This window comes from Callithrix jacchus, chromosome 11, assembly GCF_049354715.1.
Source record: "Callithrix jacchus isolate 240 chromosome 11, calJac240_pri, whole genome shotgun sequence".
Taxonomy (NCBI): Eukaryota; Metazoa; Chordata; class Mammalia; order Primates; family Cebidae; genus Callithrix; species Callithrix jacchus.
The window spans coordinates 122,129,553-122,150,665 of record NC_133512.1 but is presented as its reverse complement, the minus strand read 5'-3'; the positions used below and the strand labels follow the sequence as shown (position 1 = coordinate 122,150,665).

Below are 21,113 nucleotides of genomic sequence, written 5' to 3'. Positions count from 1 at the left end.
GGGGAGTTAGCTAAGGAGAATGGTAAGCAAAGGCTTTCTTAAGGTGGCAACAAATCTAAATTTTGAAGGACAAGTAACAAGGAGAGGTGATAGCACATACTAGCATTATGTAATCAGGGATCCAAAAATAGTTTCACATGGCAGATGTAAAAGGCGCATGTTTAATATCTAAGGCAATAGGCATGTATTATTTATGGCATTCTAACAACTCCTAGGCTAATACAATTAGTACTTACAAAAATACTTGTTGAGGTTCTTTTATTGCTCACTAAATAATCTAGAACAGCACTATCTAAGAGAATCTTCTGTGATAATGAAAATATTCTATGGCAATATTGTGGCTATTCAGAAATTTAAGTATGAACTACTGCAAATCATGAACTGAATTTTTAATAGCTCCACACAGCAAGTTGCTTAGTATTGTACAACATAGCCACTTGCCCTAAAATAGTAAAATATATTCATGAGAAAACCATGGGCTCATGATATACTAAAGACAACTTGATAGCATTATCACCAAGTATATCATAGATCCATATTTCCATATTTCACACAGACATGAACAATTTTTTTCTTGATAGCTTAAGGGGAATGTGAGCACTGGGTTAAATGAGATGCAATTTACAGCATATGCAGAAAGTTAACTGGTGGACAAAAATCAAGGACAGTAAAAAAAGTCAAGACAATAAAAGCCTGAAGAGAGAGAGATACCTAGTAGCATAATTCAATTCATTCATTCCTTTATTTCTGTCCTTCTTTTATTCGTTCATTGATGGGCCATGTACTATATAGGGCACTAAAAATAAAAGTGTAAACAAAACACAAATAGCCCCTGAACCAATGGAGGAACAAACCATAAAAGTGGAGAGATGTCTTAGAGTTGTCTTAGAAAGTTTCTTTGAAAAGATATTTAAAGAAAGAACTAATTAAATGAAGTACAGAAGTTGGGACTGAGATAAGCAACAGTGTTCCAAGCAGAGAAAACATATTCAGTATGTATGAAAATCCAGAAGGTTTGCATTGGAGTGTATGGGTCAAAGACAATAACAAGATTAGGCTGAATAAAAACATAGGGGATAGTTTATGTTGGGTCTTCAGATCACATAAATGGGCCAGTAAAGCTTTTAAATCCTAAAGACAGTATAAGATCCAATGATTACTCTAAGTCACTTGAAAGGGGTAAATTTTCTACCACTGAAAAACAAAATACTTTATTTTCTAAATTTTGAGAACCATCCTGGTTCTCACACAGACTACACATATAATAAATTCTTGAAAAAGTATACATTTTCAGGAAAAAAATAAGAAACTCAAAAACAGTAAGTGTTTGTTTTCTTGATATCAACTCCAAGATCCATGCTTAGTTTAAAAATGTGGAAATGTGCCAAATGAGCATCTTTTGATGAGTCAGGAAAATAAAGGAAAATAAAGTCAAATAGATCCATACCTGATTTATTTATAATACACGGGCTTTGTGAAGAAACATTTTTGCAAAGTTTAGAGGCTTTTTCATTTATTCCTTCCTCATTTACAGGTTCACAGACATATCAAATATTTGAAATTAATCAATCCATAACAATTTTGTGAAATACTAATACCAGAGCTAACTCACAGTTTTTAAAGAGCATATCAGTTCTTTTATTAGCAACAGTCCCCCCAAAAATATTAATTATACTAATACTCAGAAGTTAAAATCTATGTTTTATAGTCATTGTCAACTAGAAAGAGTTCCTGAATTCTGTCCATTTGAAACTAAAAGTTCAAAAACCTAAAGTTCAAAAACCTAAGTAGAACATAAACATTATATTAAACTATACGAACATATTAATACCTTCTTTCTAGTTTCACTCAGCTACAAGCAGCCTATCTGTAAAAATAAGAATCTTCCTATTGCTATGAGGAAGCTATAGGTATACCTATGCCATAAAATAGAGGGGAAAAAATGGTTAAAAAAAGAGAAATGTATCATAAGAAAACTACTTAAAATTATATAATTTGTTCAATTATATAATTCATCACATAATAGTCTGGTTAAATAGAAGCTAACAAAAAAAATGAATTTGCATATGATTTAAAATAAAAATTTAAGGATCGTCATATAGTAAAAACTTGTTTTATTTTTCATATGTATGTATAGCTTACACAAACTATCAGCAGATATTGCAGACAATAAAATATTCAGATATTGATTACTAAGTAAAATACACAACTCCAACATAACATTATCAGCTATAAAAGAAGATTATGTTTTCCCAGTGTATTGATACTAAGTCAAAATCAGACTACAAAGCAGACTGAATATACAAACACTTATATCTATGTGTGTGTGTATATATGATTGTAAGTGGTAATATTCTAAATTAAAGTAAGTTTCATCTTACCAAAGACATTGATTCTGTAGACAGATCTTTTACAGGATTTAACATAAACCTGAAGAAAAAAATAAGAAATAACTTATTTGTATACAAATCACCTCCAATGTGACTACAGGCTTTTTAGTCGTAGTAAAAGAACAAACTTTACTGTAAAATATTTAAATTCACTAGGATGGCATGAAGTTATGGCTTACAAATTAAGAGTGAAATCTGCAAAGTTTTCTAAGCTATAGAAACTAAAAAAAAAAAAAGCAAAGATGTAAGGTTAAATGAAAATGTACTTGTGCTTCAGTGATCACTCTAACTGCAAATTTTACCCATCTCCAGCCTAATTCATTAATTTTAATCTCAAACCGAGCCACCGCCAGCCCTTACAGTAACTTTGTGCATATTAGAATAAAAGAGGCAGATGTTGGCCTGCAGGCACTTGGCTTAGCCCAATTCTACCTAACAGCCTTGACTAAAAAGGCAGTTTTCAAGTGTGTGTGTGTGTGTGTGTGTGTGTGTGTAAGGTGGGGTGTTAAAAGAGGAAAGGAAAGGAAGATTATCTTCACAATGAATAAAATAGGAGCAAATCAGTTTTACCTAAAGAGGGGTACTTGATTATCTAAAGTGAAATCAAGTAGAGCAAAGCATCTGATGGCAATCACAAGGAACAGTAACCAGTCTAGAATGTCTGTGCAGTTTTGTAAGTTTCATTAATAAGTATTTATTAAATATAAAGGAATTCTCTTTTCTATCTAGTCATTCTAAACATAAAACTAAGAAAAAAACTTCTACTTTTTAAACTTAAAATATTCAACTAAAATAATTCAGTCAGGCCAAATAGTTTATCTGCAGATTTAGAGAAATACTTTCAATCCCTTCACTTTAGCTCATTAAATCTACAATATAATTAGAGAAAAAAAGCTGCACACTTACATAAACAGTTGATTTGAGGTCTTCAAATGCTTTCAAAAATATACAAGGTTTACAGTCTCTGCTTGTACATGAAGAAGTTGACAAAACAATAGATCTAGCCACCGCAATGGTGTCCTAAATAGGAAAAAAAGCTAATTAAAAAAAAAGAAATGAATTTGCCTATGGTTTAAAACAAAAATTTAAGGATTGTTATACAGGAAAAACAGATTTTATTTTTCTTGTGTATGTAAAGCATTTTAATCACAAAAATATCTATAATTTGGAATGTCATATAAATTCTTATTTATATTATTAAATTTAAAAAATTACTTCCAAAGAGAACTGGTTAATCTAAACTTGTTTAATACTTACTGATAACATGATTTAGACCTCCTCTAAAACAGTCTTCAACATCTACAGCTACAATATAGCCATAGATGACTATCATGTCCCACTTCATGGACCAGGAAAATGTTAAATCATTAAAAAAGTTTTATGCAGTGAAACTTAGAGGATCCAATAGTATTAAGGATGAAATTTAAATTAAACTAAATCTCAAAGTTGAGAAACTACATTGAGAAAGGCATGACAGTGCAAAAACTCTGCATATTACAAAACGACTATATATGCATATAAATACAAGGCAAGGATATAATAATAAATTTCCATTTATAAATTAATAAGAACAAAGATATATTCCTTCTACTTCGGTTTGTAACAGTGGTAAGATGCCATTCTCCACTTATCCCTTCCTGTCTCATTCTTTAAATTTCCTTTTTCTTATTTTCCACATACTAAAACACATGTACTCAAATAATTTTGCCTTGCTGCATATATATTTTTATTGTCTTACTCCCTTAACTTTAACATCAAAATCATAAGATACACCAAAATGTCTGGGCTTTCAGTCATCTTCCTTCAATAATTTTAAACTCTATCAAGTGGAAGTCTTCTGCATTACTGCATTTTGCTTTGAACATACAAAGGCCTGGTATCAATTCCCAGAATCCCCTATTCAAATTTAAACATTGGACTGAGAGCACGTTGAATACAGTGGTCATGTCTAATTCTACTCAGTATTTACAGGACTTGGCACAAAGCCAAGCCCCAGAAACAAACTGTCTATAAACCAAAGGAAAGACCTTATGTTGCCTTTTCTAAAAATCTCTTGACCTAACCAGGTATTGTAGCTCTGCAAATTCCTGTTTTTCTTCACATGAGATTGTAAACATAACTGTGCGTATGCTAATAATGCCAAATTACAACTCCTCATAGTTAAGTGGGAGAAAATTTTCCTTCTCACTAAATTTTTTATATCTCTCTAAAATGTTTTAAACAGTTAAAAAAAATAAACATGCTTCTGGAATAAAAGTAACAACTGAGTAACTTTTCTTCAGTCCTGCAAACTGAAAAATACACTATGCTTTCAAGTGACCTTAGACCATTACATTCTGATTTAAATTAAAAATTAAGATTTTAGTCAAAGATTTCAAGTTATCAAATACACATGGGAAGATAAATAGAAGTAGGGAAGCCAACAGTTTATCAGTTCTGAATTATCTAAGTAGAAAAAAAAAATCTACCTCTTGTCATTCTCTGTTCCACTTAAAAATGTTTTCAAAAGTATATATGGAAACAAATGTACCAAATGCAAATGTTGAAGTACAGACGACCATTTTTTTTCTATTTTCCTGTATAATCTAAACTTTTTAAAAAGACCGAGTACGTATGTATTTATTTTATCATAAACAAAAGTTCGGAAAATAATAAATGACTAACAGCTGGACATCAGCATTCATAAGAAAAATTTTTCTGAGGTTAACAGTAGCCACACACAATTCAGTAAAAAGTTACAACCCTTCCTCTGGCATATATTCAGCAGCATGGAAATAACAATCACAGTTTTTTTTTAATTAAAATGTGTTTATTATATTTATAAACATGGATATATATTTGAATGCACATATAAAAACTGCATTGAAGGCCCTCGGTGATCTCATCCCAACCAATTTCGTCTGTTTTATTTCCACATACTTCCCATTCAATACTAGACAAATCAGATGCTCTTATAAGCATAGTGCTTTTCCACATATATATATTTATTTTGAGTCACTGCTACAAATAATTACATTTTTCCCATTTGTACACATCTGACCTTATCCATATTTCAAAGTCTAGCCTGCTTCCCAGTAGAATCTATCACAGATTCTCTCCCAGAAATAAGTAATTCTCCCTTCCTCTAAACTCTCCGATACAGCATTTTAGTTTTTGCTTTATATGTTATTTACAAACTTTTCTTAATGCCTTTAAAGACCTTAAAGCCCAGTATGTTCCTTGGACTAAAAATAATGTCTTATTCATGTGTATCTTTCATATCAATGGCTGCCAGAGGCTTCTGCCCACAGTGTTCAACAAATATCTAGTGAATGAATGAACACTGGCAAAAATTGAAGTAGAGATTTAAACAAAGAGGGAAAAAATAAATGGCTCTTAGGATCCAGTTTCCATGAATTTATAAATCATAATAGCTTTTAAATTAATTTAAATACACAGAAGATAAGAAACATAAATATATAACAGGCAATATCAGTTTATATAAACACTCATTAGATCAAATTGAAAATGAGAAGACCATACTAAAGCCATTCAAACAGGAATGGGAATTACATACTTTTGTGCCAAGAGTATATTCTGACATACCACAGTAGATATTTAACTTAATTGGGTGAAAAAACTTAGGAGACCAGCCTGGAGAAAAATACTATGCTACGAAAAGTGAGAGGGCTTTATCAATGCATGTACATAAGTTATAAAGCTAAAAACACATTTGGAATCACTGAAATCTTTAAACTAATTTAAGATAGTTAAATATTAGCAAATGGGTTATTTCGCTTTGTGTCTGTACTACCCTTTCATCCCTGTCACATTGCTTTACAAAGAGTGCCCCCTTGTCATTAAACAATTCCCTGTTTAGTATAGTCAAATGGAATTTTTACTGTAAACCAATCTCAGAGAAGAAAAATGATGTCAGTAAAGGTCTTCTTACCATAAAGAAATGTCCTTCAAAAAAAATCAACAATTAACTGCCCCGCCCTCCGCAAAATTAAGGCCACATGCTTTCTGATGACACTAACTAAAAGATCAGAGGTTGCCAGGGGTTAGAGAAAGGGAAGGATGAATAGGCAGAGCACAGAGGATTTATAGGGGAGTGGAAATACTCTATAAGGTACTATAATGATAGAAATATGTCAAAATGCATTTTTCAAAACTCATAGAATGTACAACACCAACAGTAAACCCTAATGTAAACTATGGACTCTGAGTGATAATGATGTTATTGTAGGTTCATCAATTGTAATACCACTCTGGTGTGGGAACAGTGATAGAAGAGGAAGCTATGCATAACTGGGGGTAGAGAATGTATGGGAAATCTTTGTACCTTTCTCTCAATTTTGATGTGAACCTAAATATTTTTTAAAAAAACTAAAGCTTTAAAAAAGGTATTTAAAAAACATATCAGATGATTTATTTTTTGTATGTTAATATCTCCTAATAAAGGAAACAGTCAGTGGTGAAATGAGCAAATCGACAGACAAATAATAACAGAAACCAAGACTCATGTATTAGTTTGCTAATTTTTAACAAATAATACATCAGAAATTCTCGAGTCTTACACTTATGAGCAGGAAAAAGGCACTGAAAATATGAAATAACTGATAATCCAAAATGAAAAACACTTATTTGACTTTAACAAACATTAAATAATTTTTCTATATTGACCTTACAAATCTTGTTAGGTTATCATATTTTACTTTTCTTAGATCTTCCTGCCATTATATTTTTAATTTCCAACCACTCTTTTTTTATTTTTCTTAAAAGATTATCATATTTTAAAACATTTTTAAAGAGTAAGGGTACAGGCAGAAACCAGAAATCTTTTGACATTGTTAGTGTAATGATTGACAGAAAATGTTTCTCTATAAAGACGTATTTCATGAGTATTTGCATGTATTGGATTAATACCAAGGACATAATTGAAAGTAATGTATCTGAATAATATTAACATTAAAAACCAAAATTCTTAAATAGCCTCCAAATCACTGTATGATTTGACCCCTACCCATCTCACCAGCCACATCAGCCACATATTATGTTACTCCCTCTGGTATTCTGTCTTCTCAAAATTCATTAAATATTCCAGGATGCTTGCTTTTGTATATGCTATTCTCTCTTTGGAATCTACAACCCAAGTACCCCGTGATAATTTTTCCATTACTCTTCTCATTCTACTATTCAATATTCATAGTTACATATCACAACTAAATAAAATAATTATGTAATAGTTGTTCAATTCTTTTGCATGGCAAACTATGCTGTATGAGGGCAAGGTCTATGACTGTCTTATTCATTGCTATACCTCCACCATCTATCATAGAATACAAAAACATTCAACAAACGTTTGCACAACTAAATAATCAAAGATATTAATACTCATATATATGTAGATAGTATACCTTCATGAATCTTAAAATACATTGTACAACTACTTACAAAACTTATTTCAGAGACTCTTAGCATTTTAGAACTTAAAAGGACCTTAGAGATCATTTAATCAAACATCTTCATTTTTCAGATAAGAAAATAAGGGCCAGAGAGAATAAATAAATGGTCTAAGGTCACAGGCAGATAATTAGCTATCAACCAAGACAAGAATACAAATCTCCTGACTTTCAAGGCAGGCACCACCACTCTAACTCCTCTTTCAGAATAAGTCTAATAGGGATTCAGGGGGAAAAGATAAATAAATGTCTTTATTTTTGACAGTTTTGTGGTAATTTTTTGTAACATTTAGAATACTTTTAAAAAGTCTTTCCTCATATTTTATGTCCTCATATTAAATGTTAAAACTTATTTTAAAAAATGAAAACTAAAACAAAAAATGTCTCATAGAGAGGAAGGCTTAATTACAGCACATGTACTTCTGCAAAATATATCACTAGTCAATCAAAGTAAGGATGAAAATCTTGTTAAAATTCATTTTAGTGTTTTAGGATTATTATATTCAAATACAAAGCTAGCCTTAAGGGAACAAGCCAATGGCAAAGATGAAGGGTTTAAGAATCAAATTAGAGAAAACTCATTCCTTGAAGCGAAAAATTTTACCTTTGGGTTGGAACAATCTTCAACCTTGATACTATAATAAATAGGTGTATTAGGCCCTCAAATAATCAGGATTTGTGGGTTTTAAATCCAGAAACAATTTAAAGTAAGTGTGACATCAGTCTTTACAACATTATATTTTAAAAGCAAGAAACCTTGACTTACCATTATTAATATCCTCTGTTATCTGACAGGTACTAATTAACTAGCATAGTCCTATTCTATTTTAATGAATACGTATTTAAAATGTATTTCAATAGCAGAAAATACTTCACTTGTTAGGTAAAAAACAAATACCTAATGTAATGTACATGTTTTGTAGATGTACTGTACATGTTTTGTTAATTCATATCATAACCCTTTTATACTGTTTCTCAAATAAACATCTAATAAATACAAAAATCTTAAAAGATAAAGATGAAATACATTTAAAATATAAACAAACCAATCGCTAATATTCAACACTACATATTTATTTTTAAAACACATCTCTAAAATACCCAAGATATATTAGATAAAAATGAAGCAACTTGCAAAACACGAATAATCACTTGGTGAAAAATATGCACATACAGGTTTATCCATGCCCACAGACACACACAAAAGTATGTGCACATATGTAAACACACATATCTAAAAGCTGGAAGGGTACCAAAAAAAAGCATAGCAGTTTTACCAGAAGAATGGGACTGGGAAATGGCAGGGGATTTGGCAGGAATGAGGGAACTTTGGCTTTTTAGTTTATAGTCTACCACACTGCCTGAATGTTTTTAAATCATGACTACACAAAAACAAGAAAATCTTAGACAAATATTTCCAAGATTTTCAAGTCCATAATACCACCATGAGGTAGGGGGAAACAAAGGTGTGGAGATAGAGGAGATTCTCTACTTCATTCTAAGTCCTTTAACAAATGTTAGCCTTAGTAATAATAAAAATGCTAATGACCATCATCATACAGGGTTAATAGTTAATAAAGACTTAAATGAAAAACATATATGACGACACTGTGCAACCTGTATGGTTTAGTATAAATATAATATTCTTAGTAAAATTTTAATTCTGAAAAAAATGGTTAAATGTTAAAACTTGGCTATAAAAATGTTTTCAAGAAGAAAATAATTTTTTTACTACCTAATGGCTCTTTAAATATAGACCTTATTTGCTAATGAACTATGTAAAATAAACAAAGGATAGGAAAAGAAACAGAAAAATAAGTTCTTTAATCTCCTTACCTTATGAGAAATTAGAATTTATATATCTTTATATCATAATTCAAACATCTAAACATGTTAACTAGAAAAACCATTTATGAATTCCCAAGAAGCATAAACACACATACAAGTGCAAACAAAGACATGCATATAATCACAGACACACCCTAAGAGTAATGAGAAAAAGTGTAACAGAGACATACTCTCAGATAAAATAAATTTTAACATATATTCATACAAATATAATGTACACATACCTCTTTAGGAGCAACTCTAACTACATTTCCCCCAACACTATTTTCTGTATTGTCTTAAAACAAATGTTTCAAAAATTCTTTAGTAAATGAGATTTTGTATCACATTAGCACTTGACATTTATTTAATATTCATAAATGCAAGATTTTTATAAGATACCAACACTAAATTCTTTATAATTTAGAACTGTAATCTCAAATATTAGTTATTTTAACTAAGCTGAAATAAAGTCTTGCTTTCAAGGGAAAGAATAATACAAAGAATGGTAATGATATCAGACCTTTCCCGGGGCTACTAACTAACAAAAGCATCTTGTCAAAATAGATATTTACACAGGGATTTGTTTGGAGCTATTAATTTCTACTTGAAATCACCTCAAGCCGGCATGATTGTGTGTGTATGCATGCGTATTTTTTTTTCTATTTTATTTCCTAGTGTCCTTCCCTGATGACCGTTAGACTTGTTTATAGTATATTTGTCTCTAGAACTTTTGTGCTAGATTAAAACTATATTTCAATCAATATTTTAAAATTTTTTCAGCGATTATTCTCAGAAAATGGAGTAATGATTTGTACTATGAGCTTTAGGATATGAATGGTATGGCAACAGCCTTACTTCTCTACAAATTTCAAAGCAAGATTTTAAGATACACCACTGATTAATAACAGCATTGCACATAGAAAACTTACACAAAACTGATTTTGTTCTCCTTTGTTCAAAGTAGAAGTGATAAAAAAATTAACCGACCTAACAGTACTTCACAGCAACTTGAGCAAAAAAGGTAAAATTTGAGTTTGACAATGTATCACAAAATTCTTGTAATAAGAAAATAAAAGCAGATGTTCTAAGAGCTTTTTCAAATGGATCTTTATTCCAGACCTCAAAGGTTTTAAAAAAATGGTACCATTTCTCAAGGGCACTGAATTATTTATAAATCACCACAATTTCTACAACTACTGTATGTAAAAAATACTCAGAATTCTCAGCTAATCCAACACCTTTTCTTTATATTTGATTAAATTTGAACCTGGCAACACGCAATGTTGCTTAAAGGCCAATAACTAACTGAAGAAAAGCAGGGTTTAGAAGCTAAACTACTGAGCGCAGTGTTCAGATGTCCTTCTACTCTCTTCTTCCTCATTGAGGCAGTATCCAATCACGATTACAGTAATGACAATAATAATAGTTGTTATGTACTTAGTTCACACTATGTGCTAGTATTGGATATATTTTGTCTCGAGTCCCGTTAACAATCTTGAAAAAAAAAGGTCAATGACATTAAGGGTTTACTCCACGTCACACCTGCAGGGTTTTAGATACCCTGAGCCTCCCCTTAGCAAATCTGAAACATACACTCACACTGCAGAGCCTTTGTAGTTGCTAAGACCTATTCTAGAACACTCTTACTTCAAATATCTGATCACTTAACTTCTTTGAAATCTCTTACCAAACGTTAATTGTTAGTCTTTTCTTCATCACCAGATAAATATATACGTTCCCTCCCCTTCTCACATTTACAGTTCACATCTCATCTTTCTTGCACTGCCTTATGTTTTCCATGGCACTGTTTCCAACTAGAAACGATATATATTCACATTTTTTTGGTTTATTGCCTTTCTTCACTAGAACATATGCTGCATCAGGACAACTGTGTCTGCTTGGATCACCAATGCCTAGGAACAGGGCCAGGCTTCTCACAGGTATTCAATATATTGTTTAATAAATGTGTGAATGACTTAATGATACATGCAAATTCTCCTATTTCCTTTAGGAAGCACAGATGTATTCAGAGTTATAGCTCAAATACAAAAGACTAGCAAGGGATACTGCAGAGGCTCTAGCTCCAGAAAGCCAACAGATGGCCACAGCTTCAGAAGACCAGTCACTCCCAGGATGCCAGGATCACTCTATTAGTCCGTTTTCAAGCTGCTAAGACATAACAGAGACTGAGCAATTTACAAAACAAAGAGGTTTATCGGACTTACAGTTCCACATAGGGAGACCTCACAATCATGGTGGAAGACAAGGAGGAGCAAATCACATCTTACATGGATGGCAGCAGGCAGAGAGAGAGCTTGGGTAGAAATACTCCCATTTTTAAAATCACCTGATCTCTTAAGACTCATTCACTATCATGAAAACAGTTCCATAAATCAAGCACCTCCCAGGGAGTGCCTCCCATGAAAGGTGGGAACTGTGCAAGTTACAATTCAAGATGAGATTTGGGTGGGGACACAGCCAAACCATAACCACCACCATCAGAACCATGGTCTCTCCTACCCCACAAAGGTGTTCAGGAAAAGGGAGCAGAAGTACAGTGCCTCTTCTCATTAGGGTTCCTGAGCTGGAATGGGAGGAGGTCATGGAAGGCTCCAAACAACAACTATTTTCTATTCTCTAAAGAATTATTTAAACATTTTAGCAACCAATAAAGCCAGTACGTGTGTATATTGGTCAAAAATTAGCTTTGGACATACTGCTCATTCTTAGCACAGTTATAATTATTTAGGTAATTCATCTAACTAGATGAATGCCACAACTTATTCATTAATTCTACATGCTATACTGACATCTAAAATCTTATAATTTCATGTATAAAAAATTTTTTTTTTTTTTTTCCGAGACAGAGTTTCACTCTTGGTGCCCAGGCTGGAGTGCAATGGTACGATCTCAGTTCACTGCAACCTCTGCCAGGTTCAAGCAATTCTCCTGCCTTGAACTCCTGAGTAGCTGGGATTACAGGTGCCTGCCATCAAAGCCTGGCTAATTTTTGTATTTTTAGTAGAGCTGGGGTTTCACCATGTTGGCCAGGCTGATCTCAAACTACTGACCTCAGGTGATCCATTCACCTCGACCTCCCAGTGGTGAGATTACAGGCATGACCCACCGTGCTCAGCTTGAAAAGAAAAAAAATTTAAGGGGACTGCAAGATGATGTTCAAGCTTGCCTTAAGAGCAGTTAGGAACTATGAATAGTCTAACCCAGGAAAACCAGAAAGCCCCAAATATTACCATATATCTCTAAACAATCCACCTATTTATGTAGTCATTTGATTACAAATGATTGCATAATACTGCAACAACTTATTGTTGCAACAATAAGTATTGCAACAAAAAAGGAGTCTGTAATTAAAGCTAGCTTTTTTGAACAAACAATTCAGTATTTTTTGCTGCATCAGCAATCTGCCACAATATTCCCTCATGAATTTAAGATATAGAATTTAAATGCTTTTCCAACAAACAAAACAAAACAAAAACATAATGGAGAATATTTCAGAATATACTCATATGGCATTTCATTCCAAAATATGCAGAGTTTAATTTCCTGGGAAATGCATTTCACAGTGTCAAATGAACATTAGACACATATGCTTTACTATATTAACAAACTTTTTAAGGAACACATCATACCCACGAACAGGAAAAAATTAATGTTCAGCATTTTAAAAAATTCAAATTCTGAACTTAGAAAGCAGATGTTCTTACAGACTTACATGATAAATGTTGTCTCAAAAACTGAAACTGCCACCCAATTCATAAACACACATACACACCTAATCAATTGTATGTCAATTGCACCAATGCTTTAGTTTTGGTTTAATATACATCCCGGATAGATCTTGAATTAATGTAAAGCCTCCACATTGATTTCCCTATCTTGGTTTTAACCAACATAAGAAAAGAAATGGAAAAATAATTTATGAGATAATCAGGGGAAACAGAACATTGACTTAATATCTGATTATATAAAGGAATTATGTTAGGTATAATAATGGAACAGTTTGCATTTGTATAAATGGAAAGGAAGACAGGCATATATATATGTGTATGTGTACATGAATGCATTGATAGTTCATATTAAGAAATCAATGTTAATAGGTGATATGTTGATACTGTGTTATGTACTCATTTGTGTACAGTCAGGTGTCATTATGACGTTTCAGTTAATGACAGACCACACATTTGATGGTCATCTCGTAATACTGTATTTTCATTGTACCATTTCTAGATTTAGATATGTTTAGATACACAAATACTTACCATTGTCATACAATTGCCTACAGAATTCAGTTAAGATAACATGTTGCACAGGTTTACAGCCTAGGAAAAACCATCTATACTATATAGCCAAAGTGTGTAGTAGGTGTACCATCTAGGTTTGTGAAAGTATACATCATAGAGTGTAAGTACACTCAATGATGTTTGTATAACAAAATTGCCTAACAAGACATTTCTCAGACTATATCATGTTACATGAAATATGATGATGCATGACTGTGTGTGTGTGTATGCTATACTAGATTAACATCTAGTATAGATGTGAACACATCATATATATATACACACAATCATGCATCACTTCCTGTAACATGATACACACATACACATACTTATGTGTAACTTTAAGAGTCTTTATTTTATATTCCAAGATTTTTATGGTTTAAATTATATAATTCCTGAGATTTGCCTCAAAATAATCTGTGGAAGTAAAATTAGTAGATGATAAACACATGAAATAAGATACCTATAACTGTTGAACTCAGATGATTAATATATAGGACAATCATTACATAATGCTCACAGCTGCTGTATGTTTGAAATTCCCCATAATAAAAAGTTTAAATTATAATAAATAAACTTTTTCACTAAAAAACAAAGCTGCCTATTATTAGATGCTTTTCCCAAGTCCTCCAGGCTGATTAACAGTTTAATTGAGGCTGCTAATATAGCTATTGTAGTTACCACCATTAACTGATTTCCCATTAGAGTAGAGACAGTGGGTTCCATAAGGTCAAGCACCGTGACTTACTCATTTTGGTTTCTCGAGTCTTACACAATGTATAGCAAAATGTCAGTCCTTAATAAATGTTTGCTAAATCTAAATAAATATAAATAAAAAAGAAGTACAATCTCATTTGACAGTGTGGTTTTGCAGAAGGCAGAGCTTTTTTTCCCATGTCATTTACTTTTTAGTCACAATTCTAATTAAAAGGGATTGAAACTACTAATACATTGTCTAATATTCCTGCAACATTGTTTTAGAAGGTCTAATTCTAAACAAGTTATGTGGAGACTTACTGCTGACTCAAATATATTTAATAATTACATGGCTTGATATCAGTATCAGCCAATTCTGGTTCTGCAAATACCTAGGGGATCTCTAATTAACATTAAATATGTCACATGATTCTTAAATAAAATTATTTTTAAATAATTTAATACACCTGCAGAAAAAACCTGTATGCTCATACACCAACAGGTGTGGTCTCTGCAGAGACCAGTTACCTATGGTTATTTAAATTAATTAAAACTAGATAAACTCAGTTCCTCAGCCACACTAGACACATTTCAAGTATTCCTTATCCACATTTGACAGTGGCTATAGTGGCTATAAAACTGGCAGTACAAACATAGAATATTTCTATCACTGCAAATAGTTCTATTGGATAATGTTACTCTAGAGGACTTAAATCACTTAGATTCTCATTGTGGATTACAAAATCTGTATTGTCTAAATAGTGAACAGCAGGTGTGTATTTCTTTTATTCAGGCAAAACATAAACAACATAAAACTTGTCATTTCAACCATTTTTAGGCATACAACTCCGTAGCATTACTTAGAATCACAAAGTTATATAACCATCACCTCTATTTCCAAAGCATTTTATAATACAAAAGAAAAACTGTGGAGATCAATCCAAGATGGCCGACCACTAACAGCTCAGGATTGTAGCTCCCAGTGAAAGCCCAGAGAACGAGACGACGCCACACTTTTGGACGAATTTTCGTCACTCACCGATCAGCCGATTCCCAGTGGAGGAGCCCCACGGGTCGCCAGCGCGACTCTTGTGGCCGCCGCAGCGGTTTTGCCGGCGTCTCGGCGCAGCAGCTCTTCATGCAGAGCCAACGGGACTGCTTCCCCTACTGACTGGAGTTTGGAGCTCCGGGAAGTCAGAGCCGCTTGTTGTGGACTCAAGAGGTAAGCCAGACCAGAGATTCCCGGGCAGAAGAGCACCATCAGTCTTATCGCTGCTATTTAGGCCGCCACAGTGGGTTGCTCGGATCCCAACACTGGGAATCAATAAGTCGGACGTCGACTCAGAAAACTAATTAGAAAGGTGGTTCATCCACAATGAAGGGAAAAAAACAGCCTGAGAAGGCCGAGTATACTCAAAATCAGAACCCATCAGCAACAGAACAAGCCCTGATGGAAAAGGACTCATCAGCAACCGAACAAGCCCTGATGGAAAAGGACTCATCAGTAACGGAACAAGCCCTGATGGAAAAGGACTGTGTTCCATTATCTGAAGTAGGCTTTAAAAGGTGGATGATAAGAAACTTCTGGGAGTTAAAGGAACTCGTTCTAACCCAATGTAAAAAAGGTTAGATGAAATGTTGAAAAGAATAGACAATATAGAGAGGAATACAAATGAACTTATGGAGTTGAAAAATACAACACGAGAACTTAGTGAAATATGTACAAGCTTAAACAGCCGAATGGATCAAGCAGAAGAAAGGGTATCAGAGGTCGAAGATCAACTTAATGAAACAAAACAACAAGACAATAATAGAGAAAAAAGGATAAAAAGGAATGAGCAAAGTCTCCAAGCAATATGGGACTATGTGAAAAGACCTAATATACGCTTGATTGCTGTACCTGAATGTGATGGAGAGAATGAATTCAAGCTGGAAAATACTCTCCAGGACATTATCCAGGAAAATTTTCCTAATTTAGCAAAGCAGGACACTATTCAACCCCAGGCAATACAGAGAACACCACAAAGATATTCCTCAAGAAGACCAACCCCAAGGCACATAATTGTTAGATTCACCAAGATCAAAACGAAGGAGAAAATATTAAGGGCAGCCAGAGAGAAAGATCAAGTTACCCATAAAGGTAAGCCTATTAGGCTTACAGCAGATCTCTCAACGGAAACCCTACAAGCTAGAAGAGAGTGGGGGCCAATATTCAATATACTTAATCAACAGAACTTTCAGCCCAGAATTTCATATCCTGCCAATTTAAGCTTTACATTTGAAGGAAAAATAAAATTTTTTAGGAACAAGCAAGTACTCAGAGATTTTATTACCACCAGGCCTGCTTTACAAGAACTTCTAAAAGAAGCACTATACACAGAAAGGAACAACCAGTATGACCCTTTCTAAAAATACACCAAAAAGTAAAGAGCATTAACATAAAGAAGAATTTTTATCAACAATAGGACAAAATAGCCAGTTAATATCAAACGGCAGCAACCCTAAATTTAAATCGACCAAATCTCCCAATCAAAAGATACAGACAAAATCTAACGGTATATCCAAAGATATACATAGACTCAAAATAAAGGGTTGGAAAAAAAAAAAACGTACCAACCAAATGGGAGCAAAAATAAATAAATAAAAAGCAGGAGTTGCAATTTTCACATTTGACAAAATAGATTTCAAAGCTACAAGAATAAAAGGATTAATGTAATAATAAGAGATCTTAACACCCAGATACATAAGACCCATAATGAGATTTAGATTCAACGAGACAGAAAATTGATAACGATATCCGGGACTGGAACTAAGATCCAGAACAAATAAACTCAATAGAGCTCTCCATTTTAAACACACAAAATATACATTATCCACAAAATCTAACGATATATCTAAAGATATACAAAGACTCAAAACAAGGGGATGGAAAAAAACTCACCAACCAAATGGAGAGCAAAAATAAATAAATAAAAAGCAGGAGTTGTAATTCTCACACTTAATAAAATAGATTTCAAAGCTACAAGGATGCAAGGGTAAAAGGATTAATGCAACAATAAGAGATCTTAACACCCAGATACATAAGACACATAATGAAATTTAGATTCAACGAGACAACAAATTGATAACGATATCCAGGACTTGAACTCAGAGCCAGAACAAATAAACACAATAGAGGTCTCCATTTTAAACACATAAAATATGCATTAACCACTTTAAACACTCAAAATATTGATCGGCCATTATTGAAACCCATTTTAGGAATGAAGTAATATTCCTTTTTCCCTCTTTTTCTTTTTTTCCCCTTCTTCTTCTCAAAAAAATAAAAATAAAATAAAAAAGCTAGACCGCACACTATGATTGGGTTTCACCAGAAAAAAAAAAAAAAAAAAGAAGACTTCCTTACTTTCAATCTCTGACTAAATAATTTCTTTAGAACTCCTGTATCAATGGGACTTCTGGATTACAGTTGGAAAAAAAAAAAAAAAAAAAAGAAAAACTGTGTAACCATTAAACAGTAACTTCTCATTCTCCCTTTCCTTCAGCTACTGATGACTTTTCATCTATTTTGTCTCACTGAATTTACTTTCTCTACATTTGCATATACATGAATCAAACAATAGCTGTCATTTTGTGTATGCCTTATTTCATTTAGCATGTTTTCAAAGTTCATCCATGTTATCAGAAGGTTATTTCTTTTTATGGCTATATAATATTCCAGTGTGTATATATATCACATTTTGTTTATCCATTCATCTGTTAATGAACACTTGGATTGTTTCCACATCTTGGCTATTGTGAAAAATGCTTCAATGAAAACTGTTATACAAGTATGTATTTCAGTACCCCTTTTCAATTCTTATGAGTATCCACTTAGGAGTGGAATTGCTGGGTCAAATGGTAATTCTATGTTTTGCTTTTTGAGGAACTACCAACCTATTTTCCATATGGCTAACCCATATTACATTCCCATCAGCAAAGTATGAGGGATCCAAAATCTCCACATCTTCTTGAATATGACTACATGAGTTCTTATGTGTCTTTTTTAGTATAGCCATCCTAGTGAGTATAAAGTGCTATTTCATTGTGGTATTGATTTCCATTTCTCAAATTACTAATGATATTAAGCATCTTTTTCTTTTTTAAAATTTCTTTTCATGCGCTTATTGGCTACTTGTATTTCTTCTTTGATGAAATACTTATTCAAATCCTTGCCTATGTTTTTAATTGAACTGTTTGTCTTTTTGTTGGTGAATTTAAGAGTCCTCTATATATCCTGGATAGCAAATCTTCATTAGATATATGATTTGCAAATATTTTCTCTCACTCTGTACCCTGTCTTTTCATGTTCATGATGTCCTTTGATGAATAAAATTTTTATGAAACTTAATTTATCAATTTTTCCTTTGCTGCTCATCCTTTTTGCATCATATCTAATGTATCTTTGAAGGATTTTACAGGTTTAGCTCTTACATATAGGTGCTTAATCCACTTTGAGTTAAATTTTTTATATAACATAAGGTAAGAATCTAATTTCATTCTTTTGCATGTGGAAATTCAGTTGTCTCATTATTTGTTTAAAAGACAGTCATTTTTAAATAGAGATAATTTTACTTCTTCCCTTCTGAGTTTCTTTTATTTCTTTTCCTTATTTAATTGTTTTCCCCATTGACTGAACATGTCATCCTTGTCAAAAAATTACTTAGCCATAGGTAGAAGTATGGGTTTATTTCTTGACTCTATTGTACTCTATTGATCTCTGTCTATCCTATGCCACTATCACTGTTTTGATTTCTGCAGCTCTGTGACAAGCTTTGAAACTGAGAAGCCTGAGTACTCAGACTCTGTTGTTCTTTTTTAAGGTTGTTTTGGTAATTTGAAGCCCTTGAAATTTCATACAAATTTGGAATTGGTCTTTAGATTTCTGCAACAAAGTTTTAAACAAAGTTTTATAATTCTGATGGGGTTTGTCTTGACTCTATAGATCATTTTGGGTAGTACTGACAGCTTAAGATATTGTGTCTTTCTACACAAGAAAAAGGAATGTCTTTTTATTTAGATATTTTTAAATTTCTTTCAGCAATGCTTTGTAGTTTTCCATGTACAAGACTTTCACCTCCTTCATTAAATGCCTTGATCTCTAGGCATTTCATTGTTTTAGAAGCTATTATAAATGGAATTACTTTCATTTTTTCCTTTTCAGATTGTTCATTGCAAATATACAGAAACAACTATTTTTTCTATATTGATCTTACACCCTACAACATTGTTGAATTCATTTATTAGCTCAAGTTACTTTCCTGAATTTTGGGGATTTTCTATATCTAAAATGTCATTTGTGAATAATGACTGTTTTACTTCTTCCTTTCCAATTTAAATGTTTTCAATTTCTTTCTCTTACCTAATTGCTTTGGTTAGAACTTCTAATACAATGCTGAATAGTTGTGGTGAAAGCAGACATCACTGTCCCTAATCTTAGGGGAACACTTTCAGTCTTTCACAATTGAGTATGATGTTAACTGTGAGTTTTTGATAAATGCCATTTTACCATGTTGAGAAAATTCCATTCTATTCACAGTTTTCTGAGTGTGGTAATCATAAACGTCTTGGATTTTGTCAAATACTTTCCTGCATCAATTGATGTTAATCATGTGTTTTTCTTCCCCCTTTGCTCTACTAATGCAGTGTATTGCAATGTTGATTTATTTCATATTGAATCCTCCTTGAATTCCTGAAATAAATCCTATCTTGGTCATCATGTTTAATTCTTTTCATATGCTGTTGAATCAGGTTTGCTACTAATTTTTTGAGGACTTAACAGGCATGTGTTTTTAAACCAACTATAACAGAATATTATATATAGAAAATTATGGCTCATATTACTGCTTATTTAGAATTACTTTTTAATTAAGTGATAGAAAAATGTACATATTAAGATGTTCTGATTAATACTAAAAATTAAAAAGCAGTGAGTGGAGAAATTATTTCTTTTTACATCAATGATCAGTTTTACTGACCTCAGGACTGTTGCAATTTGAAAGATATAACTCAAGTATCATTTTTATTTATCTGAAAATATGTGATAAACCTCAAAAAGTCTATAAGCTAAGTACAGTATCATCAACTAATCAGCCATTTATTCAGCAACCTCATAAGGCTTTCTTATTAAATCTCATATATTTCCACAGATCTAGATATTTTAAAGTAATGTCAATGACAGTTTTACTAGCTCCTTTCTGATCTGTATGCCTTTTAATGTTTTGCCTTTTACTTATTGTATGAGGAGGACCTCCTATTCAATGCTGAGTAGAAGTTGTGAAAATGGGCATCCTGGTTACATTGCTGATTCAAGGGTAAGTTTTCAATATTTCACCATTAAGTATGTTATTTTCTATAAAGTGTTTTAAAATATTTTTTATTAGATGAAGAAAGGTTCCTTATTTCTAGTTATC

The 21,113-nt window shown here is 32.5% G+C and overlaps 1 protein-coding gene across 9 annotated transcripts in view; it reads right to left on the bottom strand.

Annotated features, from left to right (window-relative positions):
- POT1 (protection of telomeres 1) overlaps window positions 1-21,113 on the bottom strand; it is a 131,795-nt gene that overhangs the window by 88,264 nt on the left and 22,418 nt on the right. For all 9 annotated transcript variants that reach the window (XM_078343863.1, XM_009003136.5, XM_078343864.1 and 6 more), the window contains 2 exons: window positions 3,297-3,410; window positions 2,382-2,430 (listed from right to left, as the gene is read on the bottom strand). Coding sequence is in view for 6 of the 9 variants with exons in the window: in XM_009003136.5 (XP_009001384.2) it covers window positions 2,382-2,430; window positions 3,297-3,298 (51 nt within the window). In the remaining 3 variants the exon portion in view is untranslated. The remainder of the gene's footprint in view (window positions 1-2,381; window positions 2,431-3,296; window positions 3,411-21,113) is intronic.